This window comes from Sceloporus occidentalis, unplaced genomic scaffold (genome assembly GCF_023333645.1).
Source record: "Sceloporus occidentalis isolate IW3139 unplaced genomic scaffold, rSceOcc1.0.p SCAF_8, whole genome shotgun sequence".
NCBI classification, from domain to species: domain Eukaryota; kingdom Metazoa; phylum Chordata; class Lepidosauria; order Squamata; family Phrynosomatidae; genus Sceloporus; species Sceloporus occidentalis.
Genome location: NW_028316988.1, coordinates 41,510,390 through 41,530,272, shown reverse-complemented (window position 1 = coordinate 41,530,272; position 19,883 = coordinate 41,510,390). Strand labels below are relative to the sequence as shown.

The 19,883-nt window shown below is 47.2% G+C and overlaps 1 protein-coding gene across 1 annotated transcript in view; it reads right to left on the bottom strand.

The window, feature by feature from the left end:
- Positions 1-17,782, bottom strand: part of AR (androgen receptor) — a 127,175-nt gene extending 109,393 nt beyond the window's left edge. The window contains exon 1 of the mRNA XM_089536384.1: positions 16,351-17,782. Within this exon, the coding sequence (XP_089392510.1) occupies positions 16,351-17,723 (1,373 nt within the window). The 5' untranslated portion in view covers positions 17,724-17,782. The remainder of the gene's footprint in view (positions 1-16,350) is intronic.
- Between the last annotated feature and the right edge of the window lie 2,101 nt (positions 17,783-19,883).

Below are 19,883 nucleotides of genomic sequence, written 5' to 3'. Positions count from 1 at the left end.
TACAGTCACTCAAGAGTCCTTATTCCTGCCTTAAAGCCATAAGCTCCTGGGACTTGCCTGCTGTTCTCGGCTTGTACAAATGTCAAATATCCTCAGATCCGCAAAGCAAATATCCCAGGACTCAGCCCTAAAACCATCTTTTCCAAAGCCCGAACTTGAGCTTGATCTAGGTTATCATGTGTCAAAAAGCCACACTTCTCATGCGCTGCTATCTGAGAGCAGGAAAAGTGCCAGGCGGAGAGGGATGAAAGCAGGGCTTTGTCATAACCAAGAGCATGCCTTGCAAACAAGTTAAGCAAATAATTGCAAAGTGCAAGCGATGGGCAAACCATACAGCGAATCACACAAATTGGGTCGAATGAGGGTTTGAAGAAAGAGGGATAGAAAGAAAGAGAGGGAAAGACCTAGGAATACTTGGTGCAAAGATGACTTTTATAAGTGCATCACCCTTGAGAACGAACGAACGATCCTTAATGCACCTAAGGCTTATGGGACAGACAAGTCTATAGTTGCAGCAAGAGTGCAACAAGGCTGTTGTGTGCCTTCAAGTGGCTTCTGTGTTATGGCAACCCTATCCTGGGTTTTTCTTTGCAAGGGCTCTTTCCTCTTTATGACCCAAGAGGAGGAAATGCTTCCTTGGAAAGGGGGCTGTCAGCCATCCAGGCCGGTTCCGAACCAAAACCGAGCCGAGATTTGTTTCTCCCAATCTCTCCTTGCTCACCCATTTTAAATCTCTTCATTTCCTTGCTTCATGCCCAACCTCCAGGTGTGGAGAGAGAGGGACCCGGGAGGCAAGGAAACCTGGCCAAGGTCTCCAAAGCAGATCTGCATCCAAGGAGGCTTCATGGCCATGGCATCATGGCTGCAAGGATGAACAAAGCGTTCAGCCGGCGACAGATGGAGGCGGAGGGGACCCTTCTCAAAACAAAGGATGTGGAAAAGGAGGAATGGAGGGGGGGTCCGTCTCTTGCCTCGGCCATGAACCCTTTGGGGAGAGGAGTACAAGATGTTCTGCAGAGCCAGCCCTTTTTTATGGGCAGGTTTCCTCTTACATGCCCCAAATCAGCTGCGTTTCATGGAGAGAAATCTTGGGACGGAGGGACTTTTTAACTCATTCGACTTCAGTAGAGTATCTCCATTTCACTCCACCTTTCAGCAACTGGGACCCATACACACTACACAACTTGTTGTTGTGTGCTTTCGAGTCGTTTCCAACTTATGGAGACCCTAAGGCAGTGACGCCCAAATTTTGATCCTCCAGGTATTTTGGACTTCATCTCCCAGGATTCCTAGGCATTGGCGACAGTGACTGGAGCCTCCGGGGGTTGAAGTCCAAAATACCCAGAGAACCAAAGTTTGGTAATCTCTGCCATAAGGTGACCTTATCATGGGTCTGAGAGGAAGTGACTTGCTCAAGATCACCCAATGGATTTCCATGGCTGAGTGGTGACTCGAACCCAGAGTCATAGTCCAATGACCAAACCGCTGCACCACATTGGCTCTCAGATCATAGCATTGGAAGAGACCCCAAGGGCCATCTGATGCAACCCCATTCTGCCATGCAGGAACACAGTATCAAAGCACCCCTGAGAGATGGCCATCCAGCCTCTGTTTAAAAACTTCCAGACTCCATCTTTGGAGGTATAATTCCACTTTAACTGCTGCTGGAGACTGTAGTATAATGGGGCACTACAGCATTCTGGCTGACCATCCTAAAGACTCCTCCATAAACTATAAATCCCAGGATTCCAAAGGATTCTGCAGGTGGAACCACTAGATGTATTACCACAAGTGGTTCCCAGTCTCTGATCCTCCAGATCTTTTTGACTTCATCTCCCAGATCCCCTCATCAAAGGCTTCTGGGTGCTGCAGTCCAAAACAGCTGGAGGACCAAAGGTTGAGAACCTCTGTTCCTAGATCAATGGTTCCCAACCTTTGGTCCTCCATTCATTTTGGACTTCAGCTCCCAGAAGCCCCAGCCCACTTGGCCCAGTGGTCAGGACTGATGGGAGCTGAGGTCCCAATCGTCTGGAGGACCAAAGGTTGGGGACTGCTGTTCCAGATGATCAAAAGAGAGAAATATCCAGCCCATGCCATCTTTTCTCTCTTTCTCTCTTGAACATTAAGTAAGGATGTAACAAGCAGAATCGCAACCAGCAACTTTGCTTTTAGATTTGCAAGTGGTGTTGTTGTTGTCATTCTTGTTGTTACTGCAGCACTATGCTTCTCCCATAGAGCACTGGGCTGCCATTTTGAATGCATTGCTCTTGCATTGTCTCATTTCGCATCACAACAAAGGAGCCAGGAATGCAGTTTGACAGCACTTCAGTTGCCACGGCTCCATCCTATGCAAATCCTGGGATTTGTAGTTTGTTGTGGCACCAGAATCCCATAGCATTGAGCCATAGCAATTAAAGCAGAGCTAAACTGCATTAATTCTGCAGTGCAGATGACAATTGAATCAGTGTCTTTGGTTGCATTGCTTGCTTATTTTTAATCCTTTAACCTTTTGTGTTATAAAATGATCTCTAGCCGCATTTTGTCTCAATTAGACCTTGGGTCCCATTCGTCAGAGAAATTTAATTACTTCATTAAAAATAATTATTATTAATAAATAATAATAGCAATAACAAATCCATCCTTGAAAATCGAACTCTGGGTTGGAGGATTCTATTAACTGTGTTGTTGTTTATTAATGTTCATTTTAATAACCCAAAATAATGGGGACGATGGGATCCAGAGTTTGCATGGGGTCATAGGTCATCACTGCTCCCCTTGAACTGAATCCAGGACCAAAGCCATAAAGAACCATTGTAATGTGCGCTTTCATTGTTGTTGTTGTTGTTGTGTGCCTTCAAGTCATTTGCAACTTATGGCAAAGCCACCTCCGAGTGACTCTTCCTCGCCTTAGAAAACCCTGCGAAATCCATGGGATCGCCATAAATCGACCTGAAGGCACATATACACAAACAAACACACACACACAAGTGGAGGACATTGCTATGGCTGGGTTTGTGTGTCGTTGCTGTATTATTTTCCACCCTCCTAAATCAAGGGCAACCCTACCCAAAGCACATCACAGAACGCGATGTTTTCCAGCCGGTGGCAAAAGTACGCATGAGCGCATTAAGAAAGATAATCTTGCTTCTTGGCTCATTCGCTTACGGATAGACACACACACATACACAAAGACACAACACACACACAAAGCAGATCGGTGTATCAGGCTCCAAAGTTCATGGCTTCCAGAGCCGCTGGGGGCAAACAGGAGGAAAAGGGCTAATTGCGGAGATAAGAGTCGCCCCAGACGCTCTGCTTTCAAACTCAGGGCAATAAAGATAAAGTCTTTGGCGCGTCTGTGTCTTTGTCTCTCTCTCTCTCTCTCTCTCTGTGTTTTTAAGGTGTATTATTATTATTAGGATCCTTTTCTTTCCTGTCTTCCTCTGGCTGCATCTGCACAACAGAAATAATCCGGATTGACACCACTTTAACCGCCGGAGCTCTGGTACCGCAACTACAGTTCCCAGCATTGCACAGCATTGTGTTAAAATGGTGTCAAAGTGGATTATTTCTGCCGAATGGATGCACCCAAAAGAAGACAGGAAGGAAAAGGACCCTAATTATTATTATTATTATTGTTGTTGTTGTTGTTATTATTATTATTTTCTTTGCAATATGTTTTGCAATATGCCTTTCAATCGAGGAATTCTAGCCATCTGGTTTACCAACAACTTGTCAGTCTCTATTATTAATTATGCATTATTATTATTATTATTATTATTATTATTAATATCCCATCTCCCCAGATGTTTACAACAATAAGAAGTACATAAATGAGATGCATAGATTCACACACAAATAAAACGACACGATCCCCTTAATCCCCCCCCTTAAAACTAAACGCAACTAAAATCACTTAGACATCATTGAAGCCAGACATCTTGGGGACCTTAATATTTCCCCCAAACAAACACAAAGCGATAATAAGTTCATTATTGGAACATATAAAAATTGGCCTGAGATGCAACAGGCTTCTATTTTCTCCTTCTTTTGAAGACAAAGAAAGTGTATCTGAAATGCAGCCAGAAGGACAGGTTCCAGAAGCAGCATTCCTCCATGCCTGGTTTGCCTTCAAAAGAAATATCTACATACTATTGCCATTAAAACGGGAGGAGAAAGGTCAGGGGCAGCCATTGGAAAGCTGGGGCCTGGTCCAATCCTAATAGGCGCCAACAGGAACATACTTGGAGGGGAAAGGAAAGGACGCAAGCCCGATCTTAACTCTGATTTCCCTCCGCTGCGTTTGGGTAGGCGCACGTCCCCATGCAAAAACTAAAAGCGCTTCCGAATAAACGGAAAACTTGAAAATGGTACAATGCAATGCTATATGAAAGCGAGGGTCAAGCGGCTCCAGTCTTCCCAAACAGATCGTTGGCGAAATCAGATAAGTAAATGGGTTGGAAAACATTTCTCAATGCTGCAACTAAGAGAGCGCAAGCGTTGAAGACGCAACACAAATAGGGCAATAAATTGTTACCGGAGACTGACAAGCGGTTGGTAAACCGGCTAGATAGAATTCCTCAACAGGAAGATGCACTGCAAAACGTATTGCAAAGACAATTTGCCTAAAGCTGGAAAGCAATGTAAAGGTAAGCGAAACGGGGGTTTGGTGACAATGAATTAAATCCGGAATGGAAACGAAGCATGGTTTGGGTCCTTATGCATAAAATACAAGTGCCAACTAGTGACTGGGTCCAGTTTGGGGGGCATCGCCCCAAAAAGCTGACTTTGTACTCCATCAATCCATAAACCCACTCGATCCATCTAGCAAACTCTAGCAGACCAAACCCCAAAATCTGAGCCTTGTTGTAGTTGCTTTATTTCCCATTCACTTCTTGTTGTGTGCCTTCAAGCCATTTGCAACTTAGGGCAGAACCACCTCCGAGAGACTCTTCCTTGCCTTAGAAAACCCAGTGCAAAACCCACAGTGTTATGGCAAAACCTATTTGCAGTTTGCGGCCAAACATTCACTTGTTGCTGCGGGAGGTATTTCTTTTTCCATACAGGCAAAATCTCCGGGGAAACCACCTCAAATCATTTATTTTAAAGGTTGTGGTTGCGTGCCTTCAAGGCATTTCCGATTTATCGTACCGTGGAGTTTTTGGGGGCTGAGATGGTGCGACTCGCCCAAGGCCACCCAATGCGCTTCCACAACCGAGCAGCGAATTTTAATTACGCTTTTTAGCCTTATTTCCACATCCGCACGATACTAATATTCAGAAAAGCAACCGGAGGATGGCATCTAATATTATAACGCACACAAAAAGTAGCAGTATATTGCCGAGGGTTATTCACAAACGGCAACCGTCTCCATCGCAGACTAATAGTGCAACCGTATTTAAAGCCTGATCAGAAGCAACAATAGGATGCCGGTTAAAGAAAAGAAGACAGAAAAGAGAGATGGAGGAACCTCTCGGGAAAGAATCTAATTGATTTTACGACGGAATATAATTAACAAATAAACAGCAGAAGAGGAGGAGAAGGTGGAAGACGATAAAAAGGCTCTTTCTACCCACCTTGATGTTTTCAGCTCCTCTCTCAATTTGTTTAATCCACTTAATGGTCTCCTTCCAAGTGTGCTTAAATTTTGCAGCTGGCTCATTCTATCATTACATACATACATACAGACATACATATGAGAGAAGTGTTTGAAGTACTTATGACCAAATTCCTTATTTATTTCTCAATTTACTGCCTGCAAAAAAAGAAACCTGCCTCCTGTGAACCATTTTCAGACCTTTTCTATCGCTGAATGCGCTGAAATGCAATTGACAACATTCCAGGAAAAGTACAGCGATACAACTGAGACGGAGGAGAGGAAAAGAAAGGGAAGAGAGGGAAATCATAATAATAACGATAATAATAATAGTAATAAACCAGGCTGGCGTACGTCTGAAAACCAGATTGCCAGAAAGCAAGCCTCGGGAAAAAGAGGGATCCAGAAGGGCTTGGGTTTTTATTCCTTTGCTGGTTAAATTAAGCAAAGCTGACCAAGAGCGACTTAAAATGAAATTAACAAAGAGGCCAGACTTAAACCTGGCTGAAAGAAATCTTCCTAAACGGCTGCTGGAAAAATGGTGCCATTTGGCCTAATAGGTGCAGCGTTTAAAGCACTTTGCTCCCTTTTCTCTCGCTAAACCTTCCCACCTTCCAAAATCAAAAGAAATAATAATGTTTGTCGACCGTATCAAACCGGCCGAGGACCTTTTTTGCAACACAAAGGAGGGCCCTTCAGTTGTTATTCTCGCCACCGATGTTGCAAAAAAGTGGTTCTGGTGTGTTTGCAACAAGCAGAAAGAAGTTGGATTGCATTCTGCGAAACGCAGACGCATCCGAGGTCCAGGTGAAGGATGTCCAGCTGGAAGAAATGGCCGTTTGGTCCGGGGGCAAGAGACCTGACTTTTCGATAAATGAAGTCTCAATAGTGGGCAATGTGAAGGCCTCCAAAAGAAAGAGCAGAGCAAAGGGACTCTTTTGGGATCGAAGGGCAGAGAGGGAACCTCTCCAGTGAGGAACGGAGGTGTCTTCTTTCAAGCTCCAAAATTATAGCGATTACTATTATTATCTGATCCCCAGAGTCATAGTCCTACGCTCAAACCATTGCACCACACTGTCTCTCAAATATAATTGATTATTATCTTTGTTTGTATCCCATCTTCTCCCCAAGATTGGGAATCTGGTTACAAACACCAGACGCTGGAGGTTATGTTTCGGAGGATGGAATGGTTAAACACACCTCTAAGGACTCCTTGCCTATGAGAAACCCTACAAAATCCATGGGATTACGCATGCACCTTCCCTACCTGGCCTATATACCTAAGAAGCCACCAGATTCCCATCTGATCTTGGAAGCTAAGCAGGGTCAGCCCTGGTTAGGACTTGGATGGGAGGCCACCAAGCGCTGGAGGCTCTATTTCAGAGGAAGGAACTGGCCAAACCACCTCCAACTTTTCCTTGCTACAAAATTCATGAGGTCTCCATAAATACAAGAGGCAACTTGAAAGGCACAAACCGAAACGGTTACGACGTAATTAGAAACATATGGGGGGGGGGGGGGAAGGCAACTTTAATCCCGAACTAATCTATCAACGTTGTTATAAAACCAGTTAAAATAGTACAATACTTGTCTCAAACTGTCTGGATAAGAAAGCCTTTGGCTTTGCCGAAAGCCTTGTATCCTTTTAGCCTTGTTGCACTGGGCAAAACCTTTGAATGTTTTTCTAAGCAAGGGTTTGCAATGTGGGTCCTTACTCAAATAATAATAATAAGAGCTGATACTCATTTTTTAATCTGATTATTTCGACGACACTGTTTTCTTTGGACATACACAAAAATACTGTCCTGGTACCAAGGTGTGGCTTTGCTTTTCCAAAAGCCAAAGGAAGACACAAGGAAAGGGGAACCCATGGAAGGCTGTGCTAGCCCCAGGAACTACCTGCTTTTGGTTTTAGTTACTGGCTTAAGAGAGAGACCACATCTATAAATCAGAAATGTCTATCTCCTCCTGTTTGGAGTAAATCGAAAGCCAGGCACCTGGTGATAAAGTCATGCCGCGATAATATGTTTCTGGGAGATTGATCTCTGCAACAGATGCGAGGAAAGAACCACACAAAGCAACCTTCTCTGTTGGGCTTTTGTTTCAAGGCATCGAGGAGTAGAAACCCATTGCAAGCACACAAGCAAGAACTCAACACAATGCATAGCTACAATCTTAATCTACTCTTAGGAAGGCTCTTGGAAACATACGATAAAGAGTAATAATACTCATGCACAGTGCCATGGCAGGAAAGCAAGAAGAAAATTAAGGTGAATGAACATCATAACGGCAAAGGAGGACGAGGCAATGCAACAAAGCTCAAAACACTCGTATAAATCTAAATCCATGCTTCTTAGTTACACTCAAAATGGAGGACGTTTGGGGCATTTGTCCCAAAAGGGAGGACGCGTCCTGGAAAAGAAAGACGTCTGGTCACCCAAGAGCAAATCACGGCAAACCTGGCACAAAATGCAATCCTATGCAACTTGCTCAGGAACAAGTCTTCCTAGACAAGATAATGCCAATTTGCACCAAAGTTGGCCATTTTGGCTTGGACAAACTTGTTGCTCCATCTCTCGATCGGAGGCCAGATAAGGCCCACGGTGCTCAGGACCGCATCCCTATATGAGTCTTTGGAGGAGGACCTTCCCTCCGTCTGATCACCTTCTTGGAGACATCCGATGGGGCGGACGCGGACACAGGAGACATGGCCTTCCCAATGGCTGGGATAGCCCCCTCCTTGGGCCACCTTGAAAACCCTCCAACCCTTCAGGAATCGCCTTGGGATGCATTCGCAATGCAGGAATAATCCACCTTGACACCACTTTAACCTCCATGGCTCAATGCTACCAAATTCTGACAATTGTAGTTTTAAGAGACATTTAACCTTCTTCATCAGAGAAGGTGCCAGAACGAACTACAGTTCCCACAATTCCACAGCACTGAGCCACGGCAGTTAAAGCGGTGCCAAACTGGATTATGTTCTGCAGTCCGGATGCAGTCTAAAATGATAATCCAGGACTCCAATTTTTAAAGATGTACTGTTTTATTACATTTTCTCTGCTATATATGGAAATGGCTTTTGAATGCTTTAATGTAATAGATGTCTTCACTGCTTTTACTGATGTTTTGGTATGCTTTTAGTCTATCCTCATTCCAATATTGGGGGAAAGCAAAGATATAAATGAACAAATGGTTGTTATTGTTGTTGTTGTTGTCGTCGTCGTCGTCATCATCATCATCATCATCATCATCATCATCATCATCATCATCCTAGGATGAATCTCAATGTTGCAAATTAGAGTCCTGGACTATTTCTGGGAGACCCAAATTCAAATCCTGCTGCTGCCATGAAGCTCTTGGATCAGACTCTCTATCTCTCTGTTTCAGTCCAGTCTACCTCACAGGCTTGTTGTGAGGAGCAAAAAGAGAAGGGATTGCTATGCGCACACACAAACACACAGACACACACACACACTTCTTCAAGGAAGGTAAAAACCAAATGTCATTAATGCCCCAACAACTTATTACATTTCTGATCGCCGCCAATCAGGAACTGTTCCACCCAGAGCTAAAATGATTTAAAGCAACACTGGATTTCAAATACGGCCTATTGGAAGTAGGCAACACGTCTATCTTGGAAGAGGTTGGACTACTTGAATTTAATGCGTTTCACCAAAATTGATCACACTAACCCTTAAGTCCTGACCATGAACCTACGGATAGAGAAGGTACACTGTCGCAGAGTCAACAACATCACAACCGCGGTAAGGAAGGTGAGAGAGATTGCGCACCATCTGCTAAACCAGAGCCGTAATCTAGCTGCAGCCAAAGCAAGAGGAGCATTGCCATGGGTTCCAACTGCAAGGCACAATGCGCCAAAGAGATGCCATCAGACACAAAGGAGATCTCTTCCATTTCAAGACCAATGGGCCTATTGCAAAGCAAGGCTACACAAATAATAAATTAGGAAAATGGCATGTGACAGTTTGGACAGCCGTGCCCTTAAAAAAAATCCACGGTGGGATCTGCGACCGTAAAGAGCGCCTCTGGGCCCGTTGACGTCAATGGAAGACCTTCCATTGGATTCCGCAGAGAGCCGGACCATAAATCAAGATCAATCTTAAGGACAGTCAACTGCATACAATGTACCTTTTCTTAAAATAAGTAAATAAACTTGGGTAGACCGGAGTCCGCTCCTCAGCGGCGCCTCTATCGAATTTCCGTTTGCACAATGCTATATGGATGCACCGAGATAAATAACATGTCTTTAAGTGCGACACTCCAATGGCAATTTAAGCACTTCAGCTCCCTCAATCCACTCACTCTGTCAAAAGAGCCAAGTCCAAACGACTCCTTGAGAAGCGAATGAACGGCGATCGCTACCTCCGTTCCAACGCCAGGCTGGCAATTCTCCTAGTTTATGGTTCTCTTTACTTGCACCACACCTCACTGGCTCCGGCCAGTATCAACCCATGCAATCACTAAGTATGGAAATTTACTAGCGCTTGGCACCCAAAGGTGCACTGAGATGCCTACAAACAGGGACGTAGCTAGGATTTTAGGAAGGGGGGGTCCAGACTAAGTGCCGCCATTATAATGGGGCTTGGGTGCGGCGGCGCAGCAGCACACACCATTCATTTTTCTAATGGAAGGGGGGGTCCGGACCCCAAGAATCCCCCCCCCTTGGCTACGTCCCTTCTACAAACATCGGGACGTGTTTTTCGCGAGACAAAATGGCGACGCATCGTCCAACTCGGCACTTCACTGAACTATCTGTTCTGTAAAAATGCCCATGCAAATGCCATCTGCAGTGCTTAGGAAGAGTTTTAAGCGCATTAAACCTACAACACACAAAAAACAAAGCTCTAAGTAACGAAAGGGGCCATCTTCTCTTTCAACCGCGGGAAGGAACCGCAATTTGGAGAGAAAATGGCGGACAGCTCAGGCCTCTGAAATGTAAGATGAGAGCGAGAAAGATGTGCAGAGGAACCAACTTTCCAGAGAAGAGATATATATATATATATGTGTTCCAGCTGAACCATTTCACTCCTTGGACATTATGGAAAGGCGTCTTCATCAACAGAAGCAGTGTGGACCTCCAAGCCACAAACAGGCAACAAAAAAGGACTTCAAATTCAGCGTGCACAAAAACATAACTGGAGTTTGTTAGCTTTTTAATACCCAGAATGTACTCTATTGTACAATAAATGATAGATAAGGGTTGCAACTTTCCCTCTGAAACGGCAAGCTTTCCATTTGGGCCAGGAATAAAATACGTTTTCGGCTGTTTCCGCACACGGTGCACCTTTGCCACAGAGATCCACTTGCATTTATTATCGTCCCCAACCACAATTACTACTAGTAGTACTACTAATAGCAGCAACCCTCATTCCCTACTACCATGCTCACTTTCGGATTCTAAATCAGGGACTCTTATCCACCAAGTTAATTGCCACGCTGAGTAAACAGTCAGCAAAGGAGTGCTTCTGTCACCAACAGCGCACCAATGAAGCCAAAGGCCAGCATTGCAATCCGATCCTTTACAGATCATTATCTGGAAAGGTCCAGGTTCAACCAAAATAGGCTGGGATGAAACTGGCAAAGATTTGCACCCTGAGAATGCCTCTTGGGATCAATGCTACCAGTATATGCCGTAACAGTCCAACAGATTCAATCGCTACTTTTGCAAAACCGGCTTCGCTGACGGTCAACACTGGGACCGGACATCTGGAGGGTTAAAAAGTAGATTCTGGGGATGTACCAACAAAGTGCCTTGCAATGAAAGCAAAGGGGGAGGATTGCCACATCCCTCCGGTGCTTCTGTCTAATTGAAGTAATAATAATTATTGTTTGCATGTGCTCGACGTTGACTCCGATGTATGCAACTATATAGTAGGGCTGACTTATTCCAAGAAGGTACATCAGTCCTTTCCTTTTAGGCTGAATAGGAGTGTGGCATAAGGCAAACAATAGGTTTTGGCAGAGGAGGGTTGGATTCGAACCTGGCCTCCAAACCCAATAATCAAACCACTATGCCACACTCCCTCCCTTACTCTGCACCTTCAAATCAATGCCAACCTATGCCAGTCCTCACATCCTTGCCAGCATTTCTTCAGAGATGGGTCGCCATTGCCTTCCTTTGAGGCTGAGAGAGTGTGAGCTGCCCAAAGGGGCTCTTATGGGGGGATTTGAACCCTGGTTCCCTAAAACCTGGGTCCCACCCACAAACCACTAAACCACGCTGGGTCTCTATGGTCTCCCAAACACCCATCACACCTTCCATATAAGATAATAGCAAGGTCTTCCTAACCCAGGATTTGCCAGGGCTGCTGCACCCACGCTGCATAAATAATCCGGTTTAACTGCCACGGCTCAATGCTATAAAATGCAGGAAACTGTAGTGAGACATTTAGCCTTCTCTGCCTGAGAGCAATGGTGCCAAAGCAAACTACAAGTCCCAGGATTCCACAGCACTGACTGAGCCAAAGTGGTGTTTGCAAACTGGACCGTTTCTGCAGTGTGGGTTCAGCTTAAACCTCTCTTCTGCTTTGAGAAGTTGCAGTTTACAAGCAACAGATAGATAGATAGATAGTTGATAAGGAAACCTAAGACTGGCAATGGAAACTAGATTGCCTGAAGAGATGGATTCTTCTTTATATCAGTGGGGGGGGGGCACTCATGGAGGGATGAAACTCCATTGATTTACCAAGGGATTCTGGGAAGGGACTCACCCGGGCGTCCATTTTAACTCATGGTCTTGTGATGGAGAAATAATGTCAGCCCTGGCGCCAACGCTGGCACAGAAATTGGTCCTCTAAGCCTTGTGCCAAGGAAGCCAAAGGCAAAATGGAGGCACCCCATCCATATATATATATATATATATATATATATATGGACATATAAAGAGGCTATAATGTTATCGCCAGCAGTGAGCAAAATGTGAAACAACATATATCTTTAGCTGAAAGCTCAACAGACCCTGAAGGCAGAATCTCAAATGCAAAAGACATTTACTAGAGAGAAACGCTCTGGTTTTCTTTTTGCATTGCAGTTCACGATTGTACTTTACTGTTGCATTTTTAGCATTGTATTCTAGTATCGTCCCTTAGTATGTTGTATTCAAGCGGTTATAAGCGCTTTATCCTGTTGTAAAGTGCCATGTACAATATAAATTATTGTAAATAATAATAATAATAATAATAATAATAATAAATTCAGATTGGAAGTGACTTTGTTAAAATGGGAGCCAATGCTGAACTGCAAATACATTTACAGGCATCAGTCTCATTTTTATTATCCTGTCCACTGCTAAGAATTGCCTGAATTTAAAAAACTTAAGGCCAAAAAAACCCTGATTTTGGGGGGAAAAAACCACCATCCGGGGATTATATATATATATATATATATATATATATATTGGTTTGCAGCACCTTGCAAAAGGCATTCAAACAAGGAATTATATTATGCGAATCCTTTATCTCCAAAACGTAAGACTTGGGTGTCCATTTGGACACACAACCATCGCTTTAAAATATATATATATATATATTAGAGAAAGTGAAATAAATGGATTTTTCTCATCACTGCTTTTTTTCCCCTCTACCAAGTCTACTTTTTCCTCCTTTCATTTAACAATCAGTGTAACATAGTTGTATCTCTTTAAAGTTGTTAAGATAACATAATGTGCCAATTTTGCCTGGATTGTGAAACCAAAGTGGAATGAAAGCCTCACATTCAAAATATTGTTGCAAAGACATATATATATAGAACTGGGTTTGTTTTGCTGCTGGTCTTTCAATACACTTGCAGACTGCTACTAAATTCACATTCTGGATGCATTTCCAACAAGGAAGGTACGCTTTAGTGCTTAGCTTAGTAAATACCTAGTAGCCTGCTTTATTCTGTACTTTGTGTTTGGTGTGTGTAGCTTTTGCTTGGCATTGCAGTTTACTCCTCTTATTTCACCGCTGCATTTTCAGTATTGTATTATAATATTATATCTTAGCATGGTATATTGAAGTAATTATTAATATTGTATTCTAAAATAAAAGAGGAGACTGTATGGAAGCGTTTGTTACGAAATGCATGATGATTTTACGTTTCTATGCGGAGAGGATTTATGGTTTGTTTGTGAAATAAATAAATGTTTCAAATAAATAAATAAATATTGTCTTCTGTTGTAAAGTGTCATTTGCATTAATGGCACTATATTATAATAATAATAATAATAATAATAATAATGGGGCAACCCCATATTTTTTTTACTGAGAAGTCAATCAATGGGGTTTCCCCCAAAGAAAGTGGGCATCACCATATTTATTGTGAGATTATATAATAATAATAATAATATATTATATTATATCATAATCATAATTATATACATATATAATTACATTATCTGTTATATCCCAAGCTATATAAGTACGATTTTATGATTACTGCTGGCGAAATCCGCCCATAAAACTTTGGAAACCATCTTGCAATAAAGGAGAAATGTCCGTTGCAGACAGTTTAATGAACGATGCGCTTTTAATTCATCATCTGGATCAGTTTTAAAAACCCAGCAAGGAGTATACTATCTGTCCATATTGGTTTCTACTACTTTGCTCAGCCTGGCTTAGCATGCACCAGGGCTTCTTGGGCAGCACCTAAGATAAGGGAGGGTCTTTCTTTCCGGAACTAGATTGTCCTTAAGAGACCACAATCTGCACTTTGGTATCTTTTCAACAGCACCGTAGGAACTATGACTCTACTATGAATCACTCGGTCTCCATCTCTCGCATGGCTCCCAAAATCACTTCCCAGCGTCTTAAGTGTCAGGATGGGAATCCTGGCTCAGGGCCCTTTTGCTTCCTCCGTCGTGACTCACACCAGAAAGAAGTTTGCAAACAGTTTTTAGCCAGGATCACCAACCAAAAACACAACACAGCCCTCCTTTGTAAATCTGGAGGAGGAGGATCCCAAGACGCAAACAGGATCTGACCAAATTGGGTCCCCCCTAAAAGAACATACAACATGAAAACCTCCTAACCCCAAAATCAACCCGTTTGGGGTCTGTTTGAAGTAGCCTTTAAAGACTTTGTGCATGTTTCCAAGCCAGTGGAAGGTAAAAGGCGCTCTCATTTTGTAACCGACAGGTATGTTTGGTGCCACCTGATGCTCTACTTGTTGCAACTACCTGTTGCAAAAGGCCTGGGAGAAATCTCCTGAGATTTAATCCATCTATTGATGATCTATATAGGTTTACAGGAGGCCTATTTCCATGCTCCTGTATCCCAAAGTCGGCAGAGGAATGAGAGAGGTCCCTCCTCCGATCTTTCTGGACAAAGGCGACGAAGGAGAAAGGAGGAGACCCCTTGCAAGCCACAGCCGCCTGCCCCCAAAGTAGGAGCTCTTACTACCTATTGTAAGAGAAAGTTGGGGGGCATTTTTGAAAAAGGGAGAGAGAATCCACTGCTCAAAAGGAATCCTCCCCCCAAAATACCTTACTGCTTTGAGAGTAATGGAAAGAAAGTATGTTATAGTCTGGAAAAGCAAGTCTGCAAATCTTGTAGTAGCTCTGAGACAAACTGAGAGAAAGAATTCAAAGGTATAGCTATGTTTTAGTATGCAAAGTCAGTATGTAGAGAGGTCTTGTTGCACCTTTGAGAGGCAATGAAAGGAAGCAGTTGGCAGCAGGAGCTTTCCTAGACCGAAGCCTCCTTCCTCAGATGCAGCATTTGGTGGAGTCAAGGTGGAGTAGATTTGGTGGAGTAAAATAGACTCTAGTCTAGGAAAGCTCCTGCTGCCAACTTCTTTCTGTCGGTGAGTCTCAAAGGTTTTGCAAGATCTCTCTCTCTATTGTAATACAGGAGTTGGTGGCATGAGCTTTCGGCTCAAGTCTAGGCTCCAGTTAAGTCTCAAAGGTGCTACAAATCCCTTCTGCAGACCAAAAGGAAGATGTTGGTTGCATGAGGTTTAGTAGACTACTTCCTCCAAGGTGTATTTGGATGGTGGTGCTAGCGATGGGGTGGCAGAAGAGGGGCAAACCCACTACTTAGGAGGACTCTCCTCTCAGTACCATCAACTGGCTTTACCCCCAACTCCCTTCTACATGGTAGTAGTAACCTGTTAGTAAGTTTGGTAAAAAATAGATTTGGAGGCAAAGGGTGACAGTGAAAGGATGCATCGTGTTGGGGGTTTCCTGAGCCCTCCTTACCTTGTAGTAAACTATGAGTAATCTGTGTAAAGTGGTTTGGAGGCAGAGAGTGACAGTGTGTAAGGGGCACCTCAAGATGGGGTATGTGTCTCTGTGTGTGTATGTTTCCCAGCCCTTTTTACCTGGTAGCAAACTGTAAGTAATCTGAAAGGAAGAAGTTGGCAGCATGAGTTTTCCTGGAGTCTCCTCTACTTCAGCAAATGCATCTGAGGAAGATAGATGTAAGTCTAGGAAGGCTCCTCATGCTGCCAACCTCTTCCTTTCAGTGAGTCTCAAAGGTGCTACTACAAGATCTCTCTACAGACTGGTTCAAGACGGCTATAGCTTTGAATTCTGGGAGTAACCTGTGGGTAGAGTGATTTGGAGGTGGAGGGTTACAGTGTGTGAGGAGTGCCTGGAGATGGGCTAGGTGTCTGTGCACATTGAGTGTGTGTGAGCCTTCCTCACCCGGTAGTAAAGTGTGAGTAAACTACGAGTAACCTGTGAGTAGGGTGATTTGGGTTCAGAGGGTGAGGGTGGGGTGCCTGGAGATGTGTTTGGGATCCCCTCTTACCTCATCTCTCCGTAGGGTCCCGGGTAGCCCTCCATCCAGGGGCTGAGCTCGGTCTTGATGCAGCCGGGCCCCGCGAAGGGCATGCGTCCCACCATGGCTCCGGCCGGGTACCACATCTCCGGGGGGCCGCCCACCATGTTGCCGGGGGCCACCTCCCCCATCCCTCCTGGTCCTGCTCCTCCCTCGGGGGTGCCTTGTCCTCTGGAGTAGCTGAAGTGGGGGGCCGTGGAGGCATTGGGGGCCCCTTCGGTGGGGGGTCCGTAGAGCTGGGGGTCCTCGGGGGCGAAGAAGGGGTGCCAAGGGGTCCCCGCAGGGGGCGCTGCTGCTGCGTAGTGGGGGGCCATCTCTGGGGCCCGTCGGCACTGGGGCCCCCACATCCCTGCTGCTGCTGCGGTGGTTCCTGGGGGGCTGGCGGTGGCATACGGGGCCTCCAGGGGGGCTTCCAGCTTGATCCTTCCGTGGGGCGAGGAGGAAGAGGAGGCCGAGGAGGAGGAGGCCAGGGCCAGCTGGAAGTTGTAGTAGTCCCTCTGGCTCTGGAGGGCGGCGGCGCTGGCGGGGTCCAGGAGCTCGTGGGCGGCGGGGGCCTTGTAGAGGGCCAGGGGCCCCGGCAGCTCCAGGGCCAGCCCTTCCTGGTCCTCGGCCAGGGAGCAGCCCCGCGGAGGAGGCTGGCTGAGGGCGAACATACAGTCCCCGCGGAGCCCCGACGGAGGAGGAGGCGGCGGCCCTTGGTGCTGCTGCTGCTCGGCGGGCGGCTCCAGCCCCGGCTCCAGCGCCAGCCCCATCGAGGCCGAGACCGCCTTGCAGAGCTCCTTGGCCGTCTCCCCCAGGAAGGCCCCCTTCTCCGACGACGACGAGGAGGAAGAGGCCGGGGCGGCTGCTCCGTCGGGGCCCCCCGAGGAGGGAGGGCTCAGCAAGGTCCCTGCTTCGCCCAGGAGCTCCTTCAGCTCCCCCGAGAAGGACGACGACGAGGAGGAGGAGGAGGCGGCCGAGGAGGGGCTGAGGAGGGACAGCGGCGCCGAGGAAGAGGAGGAGGAGGAGGAAGAAGAAGAAGGGGCAGCGGCCGCCGGAGCGGGAGCCGAGGAGGAGGAGGAGGAAGCGCTGCTGGCCTTCGGGGGCGGCAGGGGCGGCGGAGGGGGCTCCTCCAGGGGCAGCAGCAGCAGCCCAGAAGAAGAAGGAGGAGGAGGAGAGGAGTCCTGGCCCCGGAGGCTCCCCGCCGAGGGCGAGGCGGCGGCGGCGGCGGCGGGGTCCTCTTGGCGGAGGGGGCTGTGGAAGGCTTCTCGGACGCTCTGGAAGAGGCTCTGGAAGGCCCCCCGGAAGCCCCTGCTGGCCCCCGGGCGCCCGTAGACCCGGCCCAGACCCAGCTGCACCTCCATGGCCGACCACGCCGGAGCCCAGCTACAGCCCAGACGCCGCCATCCCAGACGCCGGGACTCCTCCTTCGGCCCCGCTTCCTCGGAGAGAGCCGGCCAGTCCGCGCTCCGCAGCCCCGACGCCGCTCGCCTGCTTCGCCGCCTGCTCCGCGAGAGACCCAGCTGGAGGCTTCTCCGCCCGCCGCCTGCCTGCCTCCTCCTTCGGCTTCTCCTCCTCCTGCTCTTCTTTTGGGACTGGGCCTCCTCCTCCTTCTCCTCCCCTTCGAGGGGCGGTCCCTCCCTCCCCGCCCCAAGGCAAGGAAGCAGGAGGGCCCAGCCAGCAGGGAGCCAGCCAGGCCTCGGGGGAAGCCCGGGCAGGAGGAAGGCCCCCTCCAGGGAGGACAGGCCCGGGCAGAAGGGCCCCTCAGGAGAGCAAGCAGGAGGAGGAGGAGGAGGAAAAGGGTCCCGGGGCAGCCCCCCCTTCCTTCAGCATCATCATCCCCATCATCCCCACCACCTCCTCCTCCTCCTCCTCCTCTTCAGGGACTCCCAAAGGGGGCTCCTCCGGGGCTCTTTGGACTTCAACTCCCAGAAGGCCCAGGCAGCTTGGCTTTGGAAGAGCCGGGGATGCTGGGAGCTGGAGCCCAAAGTCTTGGCAGGGCCCCCGTTTGGGAAGGCCTCTCCTTCCTTCCTTCCTTCCTTCCTTCCTTCCTTCCTTCCTTCCTTCCTTCCTTCCTCAGCCTTTGGGCTGCAGCCGGAGCTCCGCTGAGCAGCAGCAGCAGCAGCAGCAGCGAGGAGAGAGCCCTTTGGCCCGGGACTGAGGGCGAGGGCCTCCTCCTCTTCCTCCTCCGATGGAAGGGCTGCTGGCCAAAGGCAGTAGAGAAACAGGGCAAGAAAGGGGGACCTGGGAACCTTGCCCTCCTTCCATGGAATCTTTATCCATCCTTTCGACAGAGAGAATACAAAACACGCCTATCCTTCAGATAAGCCCTTGGGTCTCATCGACCATTGCGCCACTTTGGTCCCCATTCACTCCCAGGTTGCCCTCCTGCAAAACACTGGATTTGCTGAAGGGCGCTCAGGGCTCCACAACAAACTCCAGCTCCCAGAATTCCATAGCCCTGAGCCAGGAGGCTGAAAAGCGGTGCCAAACCGGGTTATTTCTCCAGTGTGGACGCAGCCAAAGTGCCACAGTTGTTTCCTGAGTCAATGCAAGCATTGATTCCTTGCAGGAAAGGATGGCAGCAGGGTTTGGGGTTTCCCCCATTCCCTGGGTGTGTCCAGATGACACCATTGCAGCACTTTGATCCCACATTAACAGCCCGGCCTCCACCTAATGAAGGCTTTGGAGATGGAGAGTTGGATGAGATACTCCTCTGCCCCAGGGAGCCCTAACTCCATAATGCAAGAAGGTGGAGTAGACTCTCTCTAGCAAGAGAGGCTTGCAAGCCCCAAAGCCTTGAGGAAGGAGCCACCCTTTGAATCTGGATCCTCCCCCAAAGGACCTCCAAGCAAATACTGACCCCAAAGAAACACATTGAGCTTGGATAGTGCAACTCTACAGACATAGTTACGCAGCGCCAATACTACACCGACCTGTGGTCAGTTAACAGTTAAAGCAAACAGTAACCCCAAAGAAAGCATCCGGGGTTTGAAAGTATTCCAGAAAAGGTACACATTCCAAATAGCAAACCTTGATTTTGCTCTTTGATATCAGGGAGGCCCATTTTCCTCAGCCGTTGTATGTAATGGGACTTGAGCATCCATGGAACCGAGCCCCAGCAGATACCAAGGGCCCAATGTATGCTCATATAGAGAGACTAACAGACAATATTAACGTCACTGACAAACAACAGAAGGATGGTGTAGCACCGTCACTGTGTAACTACATCTGTGGAGTTACACTATCCTAGCACAGTGTACATTCTCTGCCCTTTGTGCAACTGGACCGGGAATTGTTATTTGCCATCAGATCTACTCGGACTCATGGCAATTTGTGAATGAGAGACCTCCAAGGCTTGCATCCACAATGGGAGGGGGGGGGGGTCCAGACTGCCACCATTATAATGGGGCTTGGGCACGGCGGTTTTTCCAATGGAAGGGGGGGGGTCTGGACCCCAAGAACCCCCCCCCCCCCCTTGGCTACGTCCCGACCACATTGCAGAAATAATCCAGTTGGACACC